The sequence below is a fragment of the Bidens hawaiensis genome, unplaced genomic scaffold (assembly GCF_021521415.1).
Source record: "Bidens hawaiensis isolate Kalapana, Puna unplaced genomic scaffold, B.hawaiensis_p1.1 tig00028277_1, whole genome shotgun sequence".
Lineage (NCBI taxonomy): Eukaryota > Viridiplantae > Streptophyta > Magnoliopsida > Asterales > Asteraceae > Bidens > Bidens hawaiensis.
Genome location: NW_027494611.1, coordinates 261,339 through 280,832, shown reverse-complemented (window position 1 = coordinate 280,832; position 19,494 = coordinate 261,339). Strand labels below are relative to the sequence as shown.

The following is a 19,494-nucleotide window of genomic DNA, read 5'->3' as shown; positions in this document are numbered from 1 at the left end:
CTTACAAAGAAGAGGAGATCGTAGAAAAACTCCTTGATGCTCTCCCACCGAAATGGGAGATGTACACTGTCTTGATGAGAGAAGATAAAGAGTTTGCCGACTATGACTTGGAAACAGCAGTCAACAAACTACGAACTTTTGAACTTAACATGGTTCGAAAAGAGACACCAACTGATCAGGTTCAGGATCCAGGAATGTATGGTGCGAAAGTTAATTCAAGTTCAAGTTCGAAGTCAGAATCATCTGCTTACTACTCAAAGGGAGACTCGGGCGCTAACTCAACACGTGAAGGTCATGTAACTCTCAACATGGATGGTGATGTGTGTTTCGTAGCTGGTGGAACAAATGCTTCTAAACCTCAAGCAACCAAGGGTAGTTTTTCTTCAAGTGTTCCGAACAACAACTACTCTAAGATGCCCATGAGTGTTAAATCTGCTGAACAGCAGTTTGCTCTCTATGCATCTTTCATTGCTTCGTACGAAAATTACATTAAAGGTAAGATTGTTGATCCTGCAACTTTAGACGAAGACTATGATCAGATCGATGCTGATGATCTGGAGGAGATGGATCTGCAGTGGCAGATGGCAATGATTGTAAGAAGAGTTAAAAGGTTTATGAAGAAGACTGGTAGAAAGTTTGTTGGTGAAAGACCAGGTTTTGATAAGTCTAAAGTGCGGTGTTATAACTGTCAACAGAATGGCCACTTTGCTAAAGAATGCACAAATGACAGAGTTGAACGCAGTCAGAACAGGTCTACACAACAGAGTGGTGGAAGTAGTGAGAATAGGGCGATGATATCCAGACAGTGCGGGGAATATAATTGGAATCTGCAAGTTGAAGAAGTGTTCGAACAGGCCAATTTGGTGACCATCGAAACTGCAGGAAGTGAGAAAGGAACTGGAGAAAATCAAGCTTACATGGCAGAAGTGACAGATCAGCTCTCCGAGGTAAGTACTAAACTCCCTTGTACGAAATGTGAAAATCTGTCTGAACAATTGAAAACAATAACTGATCAGTTTGTTAGTTTAGATGCTCAATTTAAAACATTAAAAGAAGATCATCATTACACAAAAGCTAGAGAAAATAGTTACAAGGTAAAAATAAAAGCTAGTGAGAAAGATATCAGAAGTCTTAAAGCCAGTCTAGCTGAAAAAATACAAGTAATTGATCTTAGCTATGAAGTGTTAGAAGAGAAAACCAAACTAATAGCTGAAAGGGATAAACAGATAGCTGATCACCAGGTGAAAGTGGTGGAACTAAACAGAAAACTTGAGCAATTTAGAAATTCCTTCGCTATACTTGATCACCTCGTAAGTGATCAAAGTTCCCCAGTTAAAAGGGGAGGAATTGGATATCATGAAGTTCCACCACCTTATAATCATAACTATACTTATGATCCTAGTAATCAGAAATCTGTTGATGTTGAAATTGGTCAGACAGTTCCTGTTAAGGTTACGATTAAAGATCCAGAAGTTAGTAAAGGCGAAACAAATAAGCCTGTTTCTAATGTTAAGATTTCTGTTCCTAGTCCTGTCTCATCAAATTCGGACAAGTCATCCGAGTCGAGTGAGACAAAAGAAGAGGCAGTGTTACCAAAACGTGGAGAGGAACATAAACCAACTGAAAAGAATTCTCCACTAAATCCGTATGTCCCACCATATGTTAGACAAACGGGCAGTAATGCAGCCTCAACATCTAAAACAACTATTGATACGAAAGTTGAACACAGGAGTTGTTTCAGATGCAATCAATTAGGACACCTGATTGCTGATTGCCCTCTGAAGCAGAGATTCAGAGGTATGAGGCCTTCAAAAACTGAGAATAGAACTAACGGTTATTACTATAATTGTAAAAGTGAAAATTCATCAAAGTTCAGATATTGGACTAATCCAGGTTTTCAAAGAAATCGATCTCAGTTTTTCCCTGTTAACAACCAAACCATTAGTAATAATTCATTTAATTCACGAAGGTTTGGATGGCCACATAGTCAATCTACAAGAAGGTATCCTTTTAGGACTTTACAGATATCATACTAATACTAACTTTGGACAGCCAAAGTACAGGATGTATCGACCCAAGACCAATAGGTCTTGGGTCCCCAGATTTTAATCCTCTGCTTTAATCGTGCAGGAACAGTTGAACAGGGCTGCAAACAATCTATGGGTTGTGGATAGCGGCTGTTCCCGGCACATGACGGGTAACAAGAATTTGTTACACGAATGGAAACCTGTTCAGGGAGGAAGAGTGAGTTTTGCTGGAGAGAGTGGTGGAAGGATTACTGGAATTGGGACGATGACTAATGGTAAAATGACGTTAGAGAAAGTGAATTTCGTTGAAGAAATTAAGCATAATCTGCTGAGTGTATCGCAGATTTGTGACAAAGATTACACTGTGCACTTTACCAAGAATGAAGCGATCGTACTGTATCCTGGTTTCAAGATACCAGAGGATTGGATAGTAATGAAGGCTCCAAGGGAAAAGAATACGTATGTTATGGACATGAGGTCGACTGAAATGGCAACAAAAGAATCGTGTCTTCTGTCAAAAGCAACTGAATTGGAGTCCGAGTTATGGCATCGAAGAATGGGGCATATTCATCTTCGGAAAATGAACTACATTGTCAAGAATTGGCTGGTGCTGGGTGTTCCCTTCAAAAATTTCAACTTTGAAGACCAATGCTTATCGTGCAAAAAGGGAAAGCAACACAAGAAATCCCATCACACCAAGAAGATTAATTCAATAGTCAGTACCCTAGACCTACTTCACATGGATCTCTTCGGTCCCGTGAATGTAAAAAGCCTAGGTGGAACATCATACTGTTTGGTGATCACTAATGATTTCTCTCGATATTCTTGGGTATATTTCCTGAAGTCAAAGGATGAAACGGTTCAGATGGTAATAAATTTGATTACCAAGGTTGAGAATATTATGGGGAAAAAGGTTAAATACATCAGGAGTGACAATGGGACAGAGTTCAAACTATCAGATGGAGATCTTCTGCTTACAGAAAGGGATAGACCACCAGTACAGCGCTCCGTATACTCCGCAACAAAATGGGGTGGCTGAGAGGAAGAACAGAACAATAATTGAAGGAGCCAGAACCATGCTGGCTGATTCGAAACTTTCTGTGGTGTTCTGGGCTGAAGCTGTTGCTACAGCCTGTTATATCCTTAATAGAGTTTTAACTGTTAAAAGATTGAATAAAACATGTTATTAACTTATGCATGGGAGAAAGCCTAACTTGAGTGGTCTCGAACCATTCGGGTCCCCGTGTTCGATATTAAAGACGAACTCAAAATTTGGTGAAATAGCCGACGAAGGTATTTTAGTCGGATATGTTGTTGGGACTCCCAACAGACGAGTCTTTAATACATCGACCAGCAAGGTTGAGGTGGTGTGTAACACTGATATCACAAGTTACAAATCACCAAAACCAAGCACGGGACTCGCTTGGGCTTTCGACTATGATAGGCTTTTTAAATCTTTTAATATGCCTTACTTGGATTGTGCAGAAGTTGATGAGAGAATTGCTACGAAGATGCTTTATGATGAGGAAGACAATTATGTGCAACGACCGCAGTACGATGAATGTCAGCCTTCCTCGTCAAATGCTGTCGATACCCCTGCTGCCTCTACAGAAGAGGAATTGTTCAATCCGTTTCACTCTCAACAACAATCACCCATTGATGAGCTACCTTCGAACCTGGAAGACAATCTGCAAGTCAGTTCGGTTCCGACTACTAGAGTTCACAAAAATCACCCTTTGGAGAACATGATAGGTGATCTGTCAGACGGTGTACAAACAAGACAAAGCTTGAATGAGCACACCTGTGTTTACACAAGCATTAAAGATACAGGCATCATTAACGAATGCTTGTACACCTGCTTCATCAGCCAGATTGAACCAAAGAACTATCAAATGGCTCTCAAGGACAGCTCGTGGGTCGAAGCCATGCAAGAAGAGTTAGCCCAGTTCAAGAAGATGGAGGTATGGAATTTGGTTGCAAAACCGAAAAATGTGCATGCGATTGGCACAAAATGGGTTTTCAAATGCAAGAGAGATGAAAAAGGGATAATTATCAGGAACAAGGCGAGGCTTGTTGTAAAGGGTTTTAATCAGCAAGAGGGGATCGACTACAATGAAGTGTTTGCTCCTGTGGCGAGATTGGAAGCGATTCGACTGTTTTTGGCATTTGCTGCACACAAGGAGATGAAGGTTTTCCAGTTAGACGTGAAGAGTGCGTTTCTTAACGGTAAAGTCGATGAGGTTGTGTACGTTGAGCAACCTCCGGGTTTTCCTGACCCAGACTTTCCTGATCACGTGTACAAGCTAAGTAAAGCACTGTATGGGCTACATCAGGCCCCTCGTGCCTGGTACTCAACTCTATCCGATTACTTGCTTGAGAATGAATTTGAAAGGGGAAAGATTGATAGTACACTGTTCTTTAAGAGAAAAGAAAGCGACTTTCTTCTGGTGCAAGTCTACGTGGACGACATCATCTTTGCTGCATCAAAAGTCGCCATGTGTCAGGAATTTGAAGCCGTCATGAAAAAGAGGTTTGAAATGAGTGCTATGGGTGAACTAACTTTCTTTTTAGGACTGCAGGTTGATCAGAAGAAAGATGGGATGTTCATTCATCAAACTAAATATGTCCATGACGTTCTCAAACGCTTCAAGATGGAGGACAGCACTCCATTTGATACTCCAGTTTGCGTCAACCATAAACTGGGTGCTGATTCAGATAGCGATGCAGACGTGGACCCCACCCAATATCGGGCAATCATAGGTTCTTTAATGTACTTAACTGCTTCAAGACCTGATATTATGTTTGCAGTTTGTCTTTGTGCTCGCTTTCAGGCAAACCCAAAGGAATCTCACTTGAAGGGTGTGAAGAGGATATTGCGATATCTCAAAGGCAAGCCTAAGCTAGGGTTGTGGTACACGAAAGGAAGAGACTTGGAGTTAGTCGCCTACACGGATTCAGATTATGGAGGGTGCAATTAGAATCGGAAGTCAACAACAGGTGGATGTCAGTTTCTAGGAGGCAGATTAGTGTCATGGCAGTGCAAGAAGCAGACCTCAGTCGCCATTTCTACCTGTGAAGCAGAATACATGGCAGCATCGAACTGCTGCTCCCAGGTTCTTTGGATACAACAGCAATTGCGCGATTATGGTCTGAATTTCAATCATACTCCTATTTGCATAGATAACACTGCTGCTATCTCAGTAACTAATAATCCCGTAAAGCATAGCAATACTAAACACATTGACATCCGTCATCATTTTATACGGGATTGTGCTGAGAAGAAATTGATTGTGCTCGAAAAGGTTGATACGTTAGATAATTTCGTTGATTTGTTTACTAAAGCGTTTGACAAAACTCGATTTCAAAACCTTGTTGAGCTGAATGGGATGATCAATCCCGAGTAACCGTGTCTTTCGTTTTTGTTTAAAAAAAAAAAAAACGTCACTATCGCTTAGAATTATGTTGGTTGCCACAATTTGAAGGACATATCTTCGGATATGTTTGGTCCTTATTTCTACCTGTAGAGTATGAGGATAGCCATTAACCAGATGACTGAAAGTGACCGGGGCGGTTTATGATGTACTTTTATTCTTTCGCTGAAAATTAGTCGTTCATACTTAGTTAGAAGGACACATACTCGTATGTGGTCGGTCCAGCTGATCCATTGGATCTTCAGGATAGCCGCTACCTGAAGACTTCGACTTGATCGGGGCGATAGAAGTTAAAATTTTTTTAGGGAGATGAAATTATTTTTCAAGTCTACTACTTCGTAAGAAGTTCCTTTACTATGTTTAACAGAAAATTGATCCAACCTTGGAAAGTGATAGATATACTGATTCTGTATGCTTAACTAGTGAAGTTATTAGGCCTAAAAGACTTTAGAACAGTCATTGTATGTCATGGTAGCTTTTTATGGTGCGTAAAAGTAGAAGTGATACTAACTAAATCTCCTCGATTTTACGTGGAAACTCCTTAAGAGTTGTGTATGTCTCCGCATATATCTTTTCGAATGATAGGCAGAAAAGCGATTACCCAGTCATACACGAGCCCGTGAGTGTTCTGATTCCCGTGAAGATAGCGTGTCAAGAAACTGCAGTGATCCAGATTCGGGACTTGCAGTTGTTTACTACTCTGAAGTTGTGTAAATACTTGAAAAAAAATGTGTGTTATTGAGACATTCTAGAGTTCATAATGTTAATACTTCTCAATCAAGATGTAAGAAAGAGAACGGGAAGAAGAGTCTAAAGATCGAAGAGTACTTACTATTTAATCAGACACTACGGGTCGAGGTCAACTCGGGGTGACTTGGGGAAAGCCAAATACGCTTTGAGAATAGATAGGAGACATCATAATCTCTGAGATGTTGCCCATTTATATTTTGAGCTTAATTGAACCTAACCCGTATCACAGAAGCGATGAAAACCATTCTAAGTTAATTACCTGCTTACAACCTGTTTCTTTATGTCATAATACAGCTGAACATGGATCTGTGTGACAGTCACTTAATTAGTATGATTCCTGTTCGGATCTTTTCTAAAACATGGTAGTCCCTGTCGAGACTGAAATTTGATCCAGTGTACTTTATTTCTAAATTTTTTTCTACTTATGTAGTTGTATTATTTTATACCTAGTTACTTGGTCTTGATCGTATCATTTAACTCTTTAAAGGATGTTTTAAAACTTAATTGCAAATTGTTCAAATTATAGGGGTTTGTTGTGTAAATTTTCATATCAGCGAAGTTATCCATAACTTCGCCTGCAATAGGCGAAGTTATCCATAACTTCGCCTGTATAACTTTGACCCTATATAAAGGAAATTTTAGGTCAGACTCTTTATTATTTTCAAACCCGGCGAACTTATCTTCCTGTAACCCTAAGCGAACTTATTGCATCGAATCATCTGTGTTATTTTTCTCAGTTCTAATCCGATTTAAAGGTGTGTAGTGTCGATATATCGTATGTTCACTGTCAATTGATGTTAATCTGAGGTCGTTTCGACCCGATTCACGACCTCGTTCTTTCGAAACGACAACACCCGATTTTCAAACCTGTTATTACGTGGTCGTAATCAACTTGATCGTCTAGATCGTCTTAAAAACATGTTTTACGAGATCCGCAATCTCCAAATTGACCGAAATCACTTCGAATTGAACGTCTAACTCTTGCCGATTCATATTCAGGCGAACTTACAGTTTAGGCGAAGTTATTCTTAACTTCGCCTTAGGTTTAACTTCGCCTGATAATGAATTATGTAAAAGTATATGAGGCGAAGTTGTGGTTAGGCGAAGTTATCATTAACTTCGCCTGGCCCTTTTTACTTAACATTTATCAGGCGAAGTTCAAGTTGAGGCAAAGTTGTTCCCAACTTCGCCCCACCTCTAACTTCGCCTATACAGAATAAATCATAACTTCGCTCATGGTAACAGGTGAACTTGTGATTTGCCTTGACGTTTCTCTAACTTAGACTGTTTGTGTTGCAGAAATGGCAGCTGTAGCTGGAGCAGGTGGTGCAGGTGGTGAAGAAGGAGGAGACAACAACCGACAGTTTTTCCCGGGGCATAACATGTATATCACATTGGACCCGGATGCGAGTGGTGTTGATGATTTCCGCGAGATCGTCACGTTTCTACTCCGCTCGCGTATCTTCCACGCGATTACCACAACACTGCCGATATCTTTGCCAAACCTAGAAGATTTCTGGCAGACAGTGGAATATGACTGTCGAGTCGAGCCCCCGGTTATGCGTGCAACGGTCAATAATCAGATAGTACAGTTCTCGTCTGAACAGATCAGGGTGGCTTTACAGTTTCGAGATGAAACGAGAGACGATCCTACAGACTTTGTGGCTCCATTCAGAGATGGTGCGTTTCTGAGAATGGGATATTCTGGTCCCTTGGGGGATACTCAGAGACGCAAGGGGTTCTTGCTAGACCAGTGGCGCTTTCTCATGCATGTGATGATAGTGTGCATGTCAGGGAGAAAGGCTGGTACAGATGGCATGGGCGCGACCATGCAGTCGGCGATGACTGCACTGACTTACAATAAGCGTTACAGCTTTAGTCAGATGGTATTCTACGAGATAGATCGTCAAAGAAGAGCGGTGGCGCGTGAGAGATTTCTTATGTATCCAAGATTTCTTCAAATGATCTTGAATCATGTTGCTCCCACGTTACCTCAGCGCCGCCCAATTAGATACGTGGAAAGTGTAAGTAAAAGGATCTTCGCTCAGTGTAGATCATCGAGTGCAAGGAGTAAACCTGAGCTCCGTCCTAGACATACTCCTTTATTCGGGTACTTGATCAACCCAGAGTATGTTCCAGCTCGTGGGGACGAGTTTCGGGATCCTCAACCACAACAGGCTGGAGCACCTCAACCACCTGAGGTACAACAAGCTATACCTGCTGCTCCTGTTGTGTCACCGGAGGAAAATGTAGACCTTGATGCAGCGTTTGGCGGTCAAGGATTTTTTGATATGGAGCGTGTTGACCCTGAGGAAAATGTACAAGTATCGGTAGCACTGGTTTCGAGTGTGAATGTTACTAGGGCAGCTACGACGGTGGCTGGTTCTGATTCGTCAGATGATGATGTGGTTGAAGCTAGACGGATATTAGTTACACAAGAAAGGATTCATGGGAAAAGGAAGAGAGACGATGATGACAGTGAGTCAGATTTTGAGGAAGAAGTACATCAGTTGGTCCGTAGATCAAGAAGGGAGAGGACAGGTGCAGGTTCGGGAGCTGGTGAGAGCTCAAGGGTGGTTCGTTTCACTCCACCCGCACTGTCCGGTATGACTATAGTTCCTTCATCATTGCCAGTTACAAGGCCAAGCGCCACGGACGTTCCCGTGGTGGCTACCTCATCCTCATTCGGCCTCCCACCCACTTCATTCCACCTATCGGCTCCGGAGATTGTATCTTTGCCACCTCCAACTCTTACTCCAACGGAGGTCGTGGCAAGATTTATTGAGTCGACGGTTGTAGCTACTGCAGGGTTGTCGGTTACGATACCACCTGCGGTTACGTTTACGTCTACTTCTGAGGTCCCGGTTACATTGGAAATCCCTCCTCAGTACACTCAAGACATATCACTTCTGAGGTTTGATTTCGATGCAACCTTATCCGACTCGGAGAGAATAGCAGCGCTAGAAAGGGTCGTGGCAGAACAATCAAGGGTAAATCTTATCCAGACCCATGCTATTCAGCGCCTCGTTGCAGAGAATCAGATACAGTCGTCCCTGCTGATCAAACATGGAAAAATAATTGATGCTTTGAAACAGTTCTTGGCATCTCAGGGGGAGACGAGCTGTAAGGGTGATGAGCTGAGGACTAAGAAGCGAAATGATCGAGACGATGATCCCAATGCATCGAAAGGTGCAGGTGGAGAGTTGCCAAGAACTGAACAAGCTCTTGGGACTTCCACATCTCAGGGGGAGTCAACGAGTGCAGCTGGCGGTTCGGGTGATGATGTGGTGGTTGTGGATGCTGAGATGGTGGATGATGATGTTATAGGTGATGACGATGTGTTACCGGTTGAAGAGATAGAGAAGATTGGGGCAGAGATTGTCATAAACAGTGAGAGTGAAGAGGGAGAGATTGTAGAGGAGAATGTTGAGCACGAGATTCCGGTAGTTGATAAGGCAGATATGAGTCAATATATGGGAAACGATGAGACAGAATGGGAAGAGCAGCCAAGATGGAAAGAAGGCTACGCTCAGTGGTTCGTAAAGACTAAGAAACCGGCGGTCCCTACTATGTTCAAGAAAAGTTACAACATTAGAGGTTATGCTGAATCGAAAAAGGGGATTATATGTTGGTTATATGATGAGCAGTTGAGGCTCTTTGTGATTAAAAGGTATGATGGGGTTCAGTACTTCAAGAGACTGTTGAGATCGTTGAATACATTGCCTGAGTGTGAAGTGAAGGACTTAGCCAGATTGGGGTTGATAAACAGGAGTGATGATAACATGGCTAGGGTCATTGGAAAGATTGTTTGGAAGGAAAGTATAAAGGAGAAAAAGTTCGAGCTGTTGAAACCACAGAAAGGAAAACTTATTGAAGATAAAGATAGAGGGATGAGAGCAGATGGCAAGCCTTGGATGATCATGAAGTATAAGCCGATCCGGTGTTTAAAAGAAGTGCCGATGAAACAAATGCCCAAGGATGTGCTCAAAGATCTGAAGTGGTGGTATGTTGATTGTGAAACAGCTGAAGCGGTAATGGAGGATGAAGATGAACAAGAGCTGATGAGAGTATATGATCCTATGCATTTAGTGAATTTGTCTCAAGCTGATCTGCAGGTGCTAAACGAGAAAAAGATATTTTATATTCCTGCTTGGAAAGAAGAAGCAAAGAAGTATCAAAGAGTTGTTTCGGTTTGTGTACGAGTAGGAGTTCATGCTTGAAGATGAAAGATACAAGATTGTTGAAGATTACAAGACACGTGCTTGAAGATAGAGATATGAAGCTACTGCCAAGGGGGAGTCTGTTGGTACATGATGTCAGTAGTTCAGTGTCTAGTGTCTGTAATCGAGTTAGTTGGATTTGTATTTTGTTTTAAGCGAAGTTAGCTCACAAGTTCGCTGATATAGGCGAACTTGTGAACCAAGCGAAGTTAGTGACAACTTCGCCTAAACATGTTAGGCGAAGTTGTCGTGCTTTATAAGTGTTTAGGTTACGGCTGAGTTTACAAGTTTAAGTTTTACGAGTTATTCAGTTTGTGTAATCGGTGATCAGTGAATCACGTGTTTCCAGTTGCAATACAACGTGTCTTTGTTTATTGTAACGTGTGTTTGATCGTGTTAACGTGTATCGTCTTCTACGCTCGTAACGTCTTACGTAGGGATTCCGCACCTACGTAGAACGAGATATTCCGTGTAGATCCGGCTGGGAACCTACAAAAACACCTTTCTAGAAATTAGAGACTGAAATAGTTCCAGGTTATCATGCCCATCCCCCATTACATATTACGCAAATTTACAAAGTTGGGGATCATGGTTTAAAATCGAGGAAGAAAAAGGTAAAGTTGAAGGAGGTTGGGAAAGACAGTAAAAATGGGCTCATATTTGTTCTACTGGAGTGTCAACCATGAGGAAGAAAGTGTGGGCACAACACCACAACTACCGAGCATACGCTAGGAAACTCGGTGGGAAAATATTCGGTTCGGCCCAGATCAACACTTAACACTTCGAAAATAAGAAAGTGGGTGAGGACGAGGTGTTAACTACTAGGCATATGTGGGAAACTCTGAAGGTCAAAGTGCATACACGCGGTCCTGTATTGGTTCATTTGATATGCTAATCGTGAAAGAGGAACAAACTTGGCACCTTAACTACCGAGTTCACGTAGGAAATTCGGTAGGTACATGTCCATTCGACCACCATATATCTCCAAATCAGGTAACGGTCCGCATGAAGACCTACAAAACTTAGCGCTGACCGGGAGGCAACCCGATATTTTATTTTGTTTTGTTTTTTTTCGTTTGTTTTTCTTTTTGCGTACTACTTTTTTAGTTATGTTTCGCAGTCATAGTAAACCCTAAGTGTGGGGAAGTTCATGGTGGTCTAGTCAATATTCGTTGAAATATATATTATCATTACATAGTTCAAGGAGTGCGGGCCAAGGTTGCAAAAATACTTATTAATAAGTGCCATTTGACAAGAGGGATTTGAGTTAGGTGCATGTGCCTCTTTTCTTTACTTTGTTTGTTAGAATATTTAAGTTCTCGGGTACCACAATCGTTTGTTAAATGAAAATATATATTGGGGACAATGTAAAGTTTAAATGTGGGGATGCAGGAAAGTATTGGGAAAGAGCTTTTGAGAAAAAAGTGAAAAATGTTAAAAAGGTCCGAATTTAAAAAATTTTGTTGCAAAACAATGGTAAATGATATAAAAATGAGAATTGTTTTTCAAACTAATACGTATTTGAGATAATAAAAGACAGATTTATACTTAACTTGGGATGTGTCGGTAGGCTCAACTTTATAAATGAAAGGACGGTTTGATTGTTGACTTAATTGAATTTTTAGTTGCTTGATTTAGTGGGAAACATCTTGAGGTTTTGTTTGCTTAGCTAAGCCAGTGTAAGGACTAGGATGAAAGGTTTGACCATACTCAAGACTTTTGTTAGTTTTATCTCCAAAAGTTAAAATTTTATAAAATATGAATAGACTATTATATGATGCTTGGATAGGCTTAATATTAGAGTATGTTAGATGGTTTGTGATATAAACTTAAATGAAAATACTTCTAGTTTAAATGCTTAACGCTTCACGTCGTATGGTTTTATGACCTTAAATAATGCATTGATATGATGTTGGTCTTTATACGTTTGTCATCTGGATATATTTGTATTACTTAAATGATTTACAACTATTAAATTAATTGAGGGCTAAACCCGTAGTTACTACAACCAATATAAAGCAAAAGCTACACAATCAATGCAAATCACTTATTCAAAATAGTGATAAAAAGTCATAAACATGGGATTTTGATTAGACAAGTGTATGTGAGAAGTGTGGTTGTTAGAGTTGCGGATGGTGCAAGCAAGTTATTTTCTTTTATCTAGTTCTTCTGTGATTATAACCAAAATTTTAACATTTTCTTAGACCAAATTACCCCTGAAAGTAATATGTGAAAAGAAGCCGCCTAACCGGTATTTTAGCAACGAAATTTGACTCAAATTACTACTTGAACTGATATACTTCTGCACTATAACTCGTATTAGAAAAAATAGGACTCAAATAGAAAAAAAATTGCATATAAAATATAGAAAATTCTAGGCATCACAAATACGTAACAGATTGTAAAAAATGGAACATTAACAAGGGCTCCAAAAACGTAGCAAACGTTGCGTCGCAAATGCATAGCAAATAGTGGTTTGAAAATGAAAAATCAAAACAAAAAAGGTGATGTGTAGCATAAATGTAATCCCAATTTTGTGATGCAAAATGCATAGCAAATGATTTTGCAAAGGATTTTTGGATACTTAACATTTGTGTAGCAATATGCGTAGGAAATGCATGGTTGCAACACATGTGGGCGACACAAGAGTGTCCAGTTTTCTAGTAGAGTATAGATAAATTAATGGCATTTAGACTTACGTATTTCACTACACTGCCTTTTAATATCGCATATTGTAACTGGTGAACTGAGTACCCTTTTCTAACACTGAATCGTGATGGATATTCAATCTGTACAGAAAGGGACGGGTGGTGTTCCTGCACATTGCAATGCTTTTTCATCAGTATCGACGGGGACAGGGTGGCGCACTTGGTGATCCCAATGACATCTTTAGATCACCCAGCACCCACTTCGTTCAACCTAGAATTAGTGGATATACATTCAATATTTATTTTAATTATTATAAAAGACCAACCAGAAATGTAGAAGTTAATAGATTAAACAAGAACAATTATTTATCACGTACATACACAAATAATAATAAGTAAAGCATTTTTGGTACATCTAGAACCCTTATATAACCTTTCTCAAGGCTATATATCCGTCAAATAAAGTCCCATCAAATCAACTTGTCTATTCCTTAATGCTTTAACACTGAAAGAAGGCCGGCAAAGAAGTGAAACTAAATCAGTATAATATTTATAGAATTTAAGCCTTTACTTAGGATTCATCCATGAAACTAATTACCTTAAACATGGTGGTGATCCATTAATAGTGGGGAGGAGGAGGCGAACTATAGTAGTAGTGTGGTGGTGGATATTTTTTCACCAGTGGTGGGAAGTATATGTAATGTTTCTTTGGTGGTGGTGGGGACTTATGTCCATAATGTTCTTTTGGTGGTGTCAGTGGTGACTTGTATTCATAGTGTTTCTTTGGAGGAGGAGGTGGTGACTTATAGTGTCCATAATGTTCTTTTGGTGGTGGCGGTGATGACTTGTATTTATAGTGTTTCTTTGGAGGTGGAGGAGGAGGTGGTGGTGGTGACTTATGTTCATAATGTTCTTTTGGTGGTGGTGGCGGTGGTGACTTGTGTTCATAGTGTTTCTTTGGAGGAGGTGGAGGTGGTGACTTATGTCCATAATGTTCTTTTGGTGGTGGCGGTGGTGACTTATATGTATAGTGTTTCTTTGGAGGAGGAGGTGGTGGTGGTGACTTATGTTCATAATGTTCTTTTGGCGGTGGTGGTGGTGACTTATGTTTGTAATGTTCTTTTGGTGGTGGTGGCGGTGGTGACTTGTGTTCATAGTGTTTATTTGGAGGAGGTGGAGGTGGTGACTTATGTCCATAATGTTCTTTTGGTGGTGGCGGTGGTGACTTATATGTATAGTGTTTCTTTGGAGGAGGAGGTGGTGGTGGTGACTTATGTTCATAATGTTCTTTTGGCGGTGGTGGTGGTGACTTATGTTCGTAATGTTCTTTTGGTGGTGGCGGTGGTGACTTGTGTTCATAGTGTTTCTTTGGAGGAGGAGGAGGTGGTGACTTATGTCCATAATGTTCTTTTGGTGGTGGCGGTGGTGACTTGTATTCATGGTGTTTCTTTGGAGGAGGTGGTGGTGACTTATGTCCATAATGTTCTTTTGGTGGTGGCGGTGGTGATTTGTATTCATAGTGTTTCTTTGGAGGAGGAGGAGGTGGTGATTTATGACCGTAATGCTCTTTTGGTGGAGGAGGTGGTGACTTGTATTCATGGTGTTTCTCTGGTGGTGGCGGCGGGGACTTGTATTCACAATGTTCTTTGGGTGGGTGAGGTGGTGACTTGTGTCCATAATGTTCTTTTAATGGAGGAGGTGGTGACTTGAATTCATAATGTCTCTTTGGTGGTGGTGATGGTGAGTTATGATGATAATGTTTATTCGGTGGTGGTGGTGAGTTAAGATGATAATGTTTATTCGGTGGTGGTGGCGACTTGCATCGGTAATGCTCCTTTGATGGTGGAGGGGTGGTGACTTGTGTTCATAATGTTTCTTTGGTGGTGGTGGTGGGGGTGATTTGTGTTGATAGTGATGTTTATTTGGTGGTAGTGGTGGTGACTTGCATTCATAATGCTCTTTTGGTGGGGGTGGGGATAGGGACTTGTGTTCATAATGCTTCTCCGGTGGCGACTTATGTTTAAAATGTTCCTTTGATGGAGGAGGTGGTGGTGACTTATGGTCATAAGGTTTATTTGGTGGTGATGGAGGTGGAGGCGGAGGCGGAGGCGACTTCTGTTCATAATGTTTTTTAGGTGGAGGGGGTGGTGGAGATGAATAGAGATAGGTGGCTGTGGTCAATGACGGCAAACATAAAAAAATTATAACCACCATAAGTGTGATTAAAAGGTGGCCTATTTGAGACATGTTACGTTTAGTTCTCATTTTTACTAAAAGAACTGTGATTCAAGTTATGATTTTGCGTAGCCCTCCCCATCCTTTATATAGGCAAAAGTACTCTTCTATATATGCCCGTTAAAATATTAATAAATTAATTAAGTTTTATTAAAGTCAATAAATTTAATACCATCCAATAATTAAATAGACTACCGGCCGTTCAAAGATAGGTTTTTTCTTTTTTGCATTTACGATTTTTTTATTTTTGTAATACCATCAAATAAATTAAATAGACTATCTGCCGTTCAAACTTCAAAGATAGGCTTTTCTTTTTTGCGTTTTCGATTTTTTGTTGTCTTTTTATTCAGCCATATGGATAAATTATTTTGATGTATGCGGTTTATTGCAAAGAACTCTCGGGTTTAAATATAAAGATAATTTAGTCAGATATGTTCTTTGTGATGTGTTAAAACTTAAAACAAGGGGGGATCTTGACTAAAGAAAGGTTCTTATGAATTTCTTGTTGGATCTGCGTGAAGGAAGGTCTATCCTCTGACCAGCGGACATTCTTGTGTTTGGATGGGCGGGGGGAGGGAGAGCATGTTTGTGTGGACCTTACTGGGGTGTCCCCTCTTGTCGGGCTTAGGGACACCGGGTTTGTTGCTAGGCAGACCGTGTTAAATGCAGAATCAGGAGAAATTACTAAACGCGAGAAGACATGTGTTGAGAATCAACACGTCTTCATTCATTTTACTTTCGATACATTTGGGTGTCTTGCCACCAGTGCTGCTACGAATCTGAAAGAGTTGAGAGGGTCGTGTACAGTAGTAACTCAACGACGCCGAAGAACGATAACTTTGTTTTCAGTTGGATCGGTTTTTCCGTTCAAAAGAGGGTGGTAGCACAGTTTATTACCCTCTTACACGGCTATCTATTGTAACTAGATCCTTTTATATGATTAATACCACTTTATCCCCAACGCAAGGTTGGGTTGCCAACTAAAAGACAAAAAAAAATAAAACTGAAAAACATTTTAAATCCACAACCCGGTTAAGCCATCAACCTAGGTCACAAAACTAACAACCCCATTTCCTGCCACATGACACATTACTATTGACCTAGTATTTATTTCTTTTTTTCTTTTTTCCTTCTAAACATTTAATTTCACATATATTTTGATTTTGTATAATAACTAATGTTATTTAATTTTTAAAAAAAATCTAAAAACATAATTTATTTTAGTGTTTTTATGAAGATTCTGATATAAAATTGATTAAAAACCAAGTACTTTAAAAAAATATGTATTTTTTTAATATAAGTTTGTAAAATTCTCTTTGTCAAACTTTTTTTCTGAAAACTGGGTACTTTTGAGTATGTTTGAGAACGTAACTTTTTTTTAATAATTTTTTTATACTTGAAATAACATTGTTTAAAAAAATAAACATTTTTATTATATATAATAATTTTTAAAGAATAAATTAAAATTTAAATGAGATACATGTAATAAGAAACTTGGTTTGGTTTGGGTTGGGTTGGGTTGGGTTGTGAATGAAAGTGAACAGTTGTGTTAGGCTGGTTGTGTAGGTGTGATAGCAAGAAATTAGATTTTTTTATTAAAAGATGGGTTGGGTTGGGTTGGGTTGGGTTGGGTTGGGAATAAAGCTAGTATAAGGAATGGATGATGAATAAAAAACTATTTCTTAGTTTTCATGCTTTTAAACATAAAATTTTTCTTTTTAATTGATTACTAGATTGAGACCCGTGAACTACACGAATAACTTATAAAACGCAACTTTTAATAAATAATTGATAAAATAGTCTATAATTAATATACAATAAACGTATCAAACACTGCTAATACATAGTCGTTGTACAATAGTCTTTACAACAATTTTAACATAAATAATACACTTTTATTTTAATGAAAGATTTTCAGCGTTTAACACAAATTTAATAAACAATAAACTTTAATATATATTAAATTTTAGTAAATGTATATCTCGAATAATAGTTTTTTTATATAAATTAAGAGACAGCTATATATTTCAAATATATGAAAAAAAAACTAAAGATAGTAAGTTAACAATTTTTAAAACATAAAATTTAGGAAAGAAAAATATTATTATAATTTTATTAAAAACTGTGAGGCTTAATGTGGGAGTGACAATTGGTAAAAGTTATATACATATATGTGTATATATATAGGCTTAATTTCAGGAGAGAAATAATACTAGTGCACGAAATTAATATATGCCACTAATTTTATTTTAGGTTTTAAATATTTAAAAATAAATAAAAAAGATGTAAATGTAACAATAAATGTACCCTCTCTCTCTCTTTAATTAATACAACTAATATAACTATAATAAGTATCTCTCTAATTAATATATATAACTAATTTAACTATAATAATTAAAAAAATAAAAACACTAATCTAGTTTTATTTTTTATTTACACATTTTTCGTTTTATCCAACAAATATACAATTTTATTAATATAATATTATTTCTTTATGTTAAAAAAACAATTTCTTTTCACTCAAATTATTAGCATATATCAACGTGTTTTTTAACAATAAATTGTAACATAATATATATATTTTTAATTGATACGCCTATAAAAATTGTTGTCATAAATAAAAAAAAAATATCATACAAATGTGTCCATTAAATATAAACAATAAATATACAACCTACACAAAGTTATATAACTTACACTTGTTTTGAACAATAAAAACGTACAACATACACCAAAACATACAACTTACATATGTAATTCGACATCAACAATTATATAAACTGCACAAATATACACATATCCTACACGTGCATAGGTTATATGTTTTCTTATTTTTATAACAAGTGTAGGTTATATGTTTTTGTGTAGGCTGTATATTTTTTATTGACATTTAATGTTAGCATGTATAAGATAGTTTTTTTTGTATTATTCATCACGATGTAACTACGTGTTGATGGATATTGATATGTTGAGTTGGAAGAAATTGGTTTTGAATAATTTTTTTTAATTTATGAATAAATTGTATTTGTGTAAGATCAAATTTTCGTGTGTAGGTTATATGTTTACGTGTGCGTGTGTATTATTGATGATGAATTTTGTGTGTAGGTTATATGTTGTCTTATTCTTAGAACAAGTGTATGTTACACGTTTTTGTGTAGGTTGCATATTGTTTTTTTGTTGATATTTAATGCAACACGTGTAAAATAGTTTTTTGTATTATTCATCACAATGTAAGTGCTGTTGATGGATATTAATATATTGAGTTGGAAGAAATTGATTTTGGATATAAAGAAATTTTAATGTATGAATAAATTGTACTTGCGTTTGATAAAAATACAAGAAACAAAAAATAAGTTATAAAAATAAATAAGTTCTTAATATTTTCCAATTATAGTAATTTGATTAGTTATATTAATTAAATAGATAATTATGTTTATTAGTTATATTAATTGAAGAAAGAAAATGATTTATAGTTTCTTTTTTTATCTTTAAGCTTATAAAACCTAAACAAAACTAATGATCCATATTCATTTCTCGTAATGTTATCTCTCTCTCTCTCTCTCTATATATATATATATATATTATTAAAGAGTATATAGATTACATAAATTAATAAGCATAAACCCTTTTATTATAAATATGCAATTACAAAGTGCGAAATTCCAATATGTTTATTTGCTTATAAATTTGAACTACTTTACCATTCATACTGTATAATGTTTGGGGTTTCACCCGTATAATATTTTAATATTTTCTAAAAGTGGTTGTGAGTGAAACAGAGATAAAAAATAATGATAAATGTATAAAAAGTATTATTTAATTAAATAGGAGAGAGAAAATACAGTGATTTTTTGTATAATTATATGATATATATAGATAAATGGTAGAAAATGAGCTGGGAATGCTCTAAGCTACATAAATATGAAAAATCACGATTAAAGTACTGTGAGATTTATCCGGGTAGGCAACTAGCACAAGAAAATGATCACGATAAAATTTCGTATTAGGCCTAATATAAAACTTTTTATTGGGTGCATCATCAGAAGCACTTATAATGCACACTTTATTAATAAACAAACTCGAAGGAAATTGTTAAGGGATGTAATATGATTCTAATACCCAAAAGTTATTCAAAGAGCCATAACATTTAGATTATGAAAACATAAAACCAATAGTCCCTTAA

At 37.8% G+C, this 19,494-nt stretch overlaps 1 protein-coding gene across 1 annotated transcript; it reads right to left on the bottom strand.

Annotated features, from left to right (window-relative positions):
* Nucleotides 1–13,695: 13,695 nt before the first annotated feature.
* LOC143576739 (uncharacterized) lies at nt 13,696–15,341 on the bottom strand. Its single transcript, XM_077060764.1, has 2 exons — nt 15,203–15,341; nt 13,696–14,774 (listed from the first exon to the last, which is right to left on the bottom strand). The coding sequence occupies exons 1-2, from the start codon at nt 15,339–15,341 to the stop codon at nt 13,696–13,698; spliced, it is 1,218 nt and encodes a 405-aa protein (XP_076916879.1).
* Between the last annotated feature and the right edge of the window lie 4,153 nt (nt 15,342–19,494).